This window comes from Theobroma cacao, chromosome 5, assembly GCF_000208745.1.
Source record: "Theobroma cacao cultivar B97-61/B2 chromosome 5, Criollo_cocoa_genome_V2, whole genome shotgun sequence".
Lineage (NCBI taxonomy): Eukaryota > Viridiplantae > Streptophyta > Magnoliopsida > Malvales > Malvaceae > Theobroma > Theobroma cacao.
In genome coordinates, this window is record NC_030854.1 from 7,125,085 (window position 1) to 7,129,914 (window position 4,830).

Genomic DNA, 4,830 nt, shown 5'->3' on the forward strand with positions numbered 1-4,830 from the left:
TGAAATAAGGCTTAGAAGTACACTTTTGGAAAAGTGAGTGGATACACCCTTTTATGTATTTTAATATGGTAAATCTAAACATGTTTTATGGAGTTTGTTTGACTTGCATGATTTGAATACTATATTTACAAAATTAAATCAAATGATTGTGATCCATATGTTTTCAAAGAGTTTTAGAATCTATATATGTATGTAAATATCACTCCTATGTATTAGTTTTCAACAAGGGGGGACAAGCGGTTTCAAGCGTTTTACTTCAAAAATTTCAATTCCGTTATGAATAGGAAGTGACAAACGTGTATGGATTTATGGATGACAAGTGGATGTAAGTCCCACTTTTATACTTGATAATAAACATGATGATTAAATATTTTTGGACAAATACGATTCATGATAAATTAGTACCTACAATGTTGCTATGGAAAAGCATAAGAAATGAATGCTTAGGTGAAGGTAGACAATCCCACCTTAAAGCTTATGATATGTTCTTATTTAAGGAATACTAGAACATGTTGTACATGGTTCAATGTGATAGTATGTGAGGTAATTCCACATACCATATGAGATAAGTTTATTTAAATAAGCATGGATTATAGAGAGATGTGTGTGATATGTTGATGATATATGTATGAGAATGCGAAAGTCAATGTTATGATGAGAACCTTGAGTTGTGGTTGTAAGGATGGTGGTAAGAGTCCCGCTTGCAGATAATTTCCTAGCATTTTCACAATGTGAGGTCAAGTTAATTTGATGATCAAAAGAAAAAGGACATTGCTTAGTTTTGGTCAGAACGGACTTGAAAACAGTTTTTCGCATTGACTGAAATGAAACTATAAAATATTTTGGTTGAAATATTAGTGATCTACATCTTCTTTATATAAATGGTTGTGCACCACTGAAGAAAATACCCAAACAGCCAAGCCTCAACTTTCATTATCTTCCCTGCTAAATTCAAAGATTTTAAGTGCGTGGAAATGAGCATTGCGATGCCTCAGAAAAGGTAAATTACGAACTCCCACCTAACTTTCTGCACCATGTTTGATTTCTGTAGTACCTGTTAGATTTTAAAGCCCTTTCCTGACTTTTGTTTCATTTCGGTACTTAAACCCTCTCTTTTTTTCAGAAAAGCTACTTAAGCCCTCTCTTAATTGTACTCCGAAGTTAATCATATTCTTTAGCTGTGTAATGCTTGGTTTTGGAACATACTGAGAACGAATTTGCATGTTCTCCATACTTGGAACGAATTTTCGATGAACTGAAATAGTATTGGCTAACCGCAAAAAAATAAAAAAAAAAAAGAAAGGAAAAAGAAATAGCTTTTCCTGGTTTAATTTGTTCCTCTTTATATAATTCTGATCAGTAAACATCAACCGTCAAATATCAGGCTTGAAGACAAGGTGGCAATTATCACGGGTGGTGCTAGTGGGATTGGAGCGAGCGCCGTGCATGTTTTCCATGAAAATGGTGCCAAAGTTGTCATTGCTGATATCAAAGATAGCCTAGGCCAAGCCATAGCTGACAAACTGGGGGAAAATGTTTACTACATCCACTGCGATGTATCAAATGAAGATGATATCTGCAATCTCATTGACACCACCGTCTCCAAATACGGAAGGCTTGATATTATGTATAATAATGCAGGCATCATGGACCACGCAGTCGGAGGGATTGTGGATGCCAAAAAATCAGACCTGGAACGCTTGTTTGGAGTTAACTTAGTCGGTGCTTTCCTTGGAGCCAAACATGCAGCTAGGGTGATGATACCCCAGCGTAGAGGTTGTATACTATTTACTACTAGTGTTTGCACTGCAATTGCAGGACTTTCAACTCATTCCTATGCAGCTTCCAAGTACGCAATTTTGGGGCTAGCTAAGAACTTGACACCTGATTTGGGGCAATACGGTGTAAGAGTAAATTGCATCTCGCCTTATGGCGTAGTAACTAGCGTGCCAGGGATTACTGAAGATCAGAGATCGAAAGTGGAACAAAGACTGAGCGATGTGGGCAATCTGAAAGGGGAAATTCTCAAGCCAGAATGTGTAGCAAGGGCTGCACTATATTTGGGTAGTGACGAAGCAAATTATGTGAGTGGACTCAATCTTCTGGTGGATGGAGGGTTCAGTGTTGTGAATCCTACCATGCTGAAGTTTGCAAACCTTGTTTAATAACAAAGGTATCAAGTCATTCGCATTTGTAATTTTTCTTCTTTACTGATGATGCGATGGAAGACTTTTAGGAGCTATATATATAAATAAATGAAGGCATTCATTGTGGCGTCAGTTGAGTGATGTATTAATATATCATACTTCCGAGATTTTTAATACAATAAGTAATCAATTGTGAGTTGCCTGCATGAAACTCGGTTGCAATTGTGTTAGTTTTCTTTGGATGGAGAAAGGAACATTTTAGATGCGAAATTCCAAACTTATAATGCACTGCAAAGAATTTAATGAAATTTCATTTGAAAGGGTAAGCTTGACTTCTAGTATCCAACCAAACATATATATGTTAGTCGACAGGCACATGCTTCCAGCGAAAGTCCCAAAATGCATTAATTTTTTATTCAATTCCTCAAATGTGAAAAACCATTTTTCAACACTCTGTCCCAAAGAAATAAAAATCCTTGACCGTCCGAAACATTTGGCTTGTACATTAATGTACGCAAGATATATATTAATTTAATTAATTATATATGCAGTGCCATACACGTATTAATGTTCTCATATTTACTCTCGCCACTGATATCAATGTCAGCTCTGTAATCGACAGACAGCTGTTTTCTAACTTAGGCCTAACACGTCCTTTCAAAAAAAGAAAAAACACATTTATTTTGTTCAAGGATATTCCAATTGTTAGAGCATATAAAAATTGACATTTTTTAAACGAAGAAAAACAGAAGAAGAAAAGAATGATTACTTCTTCTTACGAGTATAACCCAAAGCCCATTGATTTTCAATATATTTAGAAGGGGAAAGAAAGGCCCCTCAGTCCTTGATATCAACTTCCATTATATTTATATATGTATGTTTATTTTTTCTGAAAATAAATTCAAATATAAATTTATTTGTCTAAGATACAAAATTTAACTTTGTTTTTTTTACAGCGTCACTAATGAAACAAAAACGAATTGTAATGCCCAATGTTGATTGCTTGAAAATTTTTAAGGTATTAACCTCATGGTTTCATGAAATATGAACTATGTTCTTTGTCTATATCTATCTATAAATGTAAAGTTAGATATTTACACAATATATAAATGCACATCAACTACAAACGATAAATGTTGAGATTAAGTTACGTATTTGGAACTTTAAAATAAAACATGATAGGGAATTTTGAAATTAAGACCGTAATTTGGTGTCAAATAAAAATTATTTTTGAATAGCTGATTAATTTTTAAATCAAATAAATGGAAAGGAGAGTCGGCGAGAAAAACAATTCATGTGTTGATAATATTGTAGCCTATGACGCCCACAACTGCTGCTCTTTTCTACTCATCAATCCATGTGGTTTAGACTTGGTCTAAGGACTGAGGCTAGTGCTGCGTCTTTGGCTCTTTGCTGTGTGTTTTCTAAGTTGACATCATTTTTTTCATCCCTAGTGCAACTGGCATCGAAGCTCTGCGCTATTTCTACTAGTTATGAGAGGGATGGCAAAATCTGAACCCTTTCATGGATTGCGTGTCAATACCTCCTTTGGTCCAATTAAAAAAAATATTTATAATAATAATTACTATTTTCAATTAAAAAACTATTTATAATAATAATAATAATTATTGTAGTATCAGTAACTCAGTAAAAGATAAAACTTTATAATAAATAAAAATGAGTCACACGTGACTTCCTTTCCCTTTCAGTTTTCGTAAAACTTTATAATAAATAAAAGAAAGAGTCATGTGACTTCCATGTGACTTCCTTTCTCTGTCGTTTTTCATTAGCTTCAATCTCTGGACTTCAAGTAAAACTAACCAACTTAACAGTAAGTAACTTAGTAAAAGATAAAACTTTATAATAAATAAAAAATGAGGCATGTGACTTCCATTTGACTTCCTTTCCCCTTCAGTTTTCATTAGCTTCAGCCTCTGGACTTCAACAATTTCAGCCCTTCATCTTATTATCAGACTTCAACTCTTTATATCTCTATCTACAACTCAATGTCTAATGCTCCCCCTCAAGATGAGATCTGTATATTATGCATATTCATCTTGCTAAGTAGTCAAAGGAAATCCTTTGGTGATAAAGTCTTGATGAAAAGATCTACAAGTTGTGTTTCTGTTGGAACATATGCTGGTTCTATAATACCTACAAGTATCTATTCCTTAACAAAATGACAATCTAGCTCAATGTGTTTCATGCATTCATGAAACACAAGATTTCTATTAATGTAGATAGTAGATTGATTGCCACAATACAATCTTACTGAATGTTTGTGACAAATTCCAAAATCTTCCAACAGAGCTTTCAATCATATAATTTCACAAGATGTAGTAGCCATGGCACGATATTCAAAGTTAACAGAGCTTTGAGCAATAATAGACTACTTTTTAGATTGCCAACTAACCATAGGAGTTGATATTGGTTTAGTACCCAATATAAAATTGTCACGACCCAAATTCCGAGCCATGACCAACGCATGGGTCCAGTGGACGTAATCCACTAAACCCAAGCAAGTCTATTATTTATCTTACTCATAATTCCATCTATTATCACTAAGTCATATTTCATAACTTTGAATCAAAATAGTGATATACATTGCCAACTCGTACTGGCATTACTCATTTAAAATTTACATTAAGTTCATTTATACATAACAAAATAATACTCGACTTCC

The 4,830-nt window shown here is 34.0% G+C and overlaps 1 protein-coding gene across 1 annotated transcript; it reads left to right on the top strand.

The window, feature by feature from the left end:
• Positions 929-2,305, top strand: LOC18598327 (tropinone reductase-like 1). Its single transcript, XM_018121267.1, has 2 exons — positions 929-1,000; positions 1,385-2,305. The coding sequence occupies exons 1-2, from the start codon at positions 975-977 to the stop codon at positions 2,163-2,165; spliced, it is 807 nt and encodes a 268-aa protein (XP_017976756.1). The 5' UTR covers positions 929-974; the 3' UTR covers positions 2,166-2,305.

Bases quoted from the DNA above. Each gene is read 5' to 3' on its own strand.
- LOC18598327 (XM_018121267.1), top strand. From the start codon at position 975: ATGAGCATTGCGATGCCTCAGAAAAG. The intron at 1,001-1,384 runs GTAAATTACGAA...GTCAAATATCAG, and splicing joins ATTGCGATGCCTCAGAAAAG to GCTTGAAGACAAGGTGGCAA.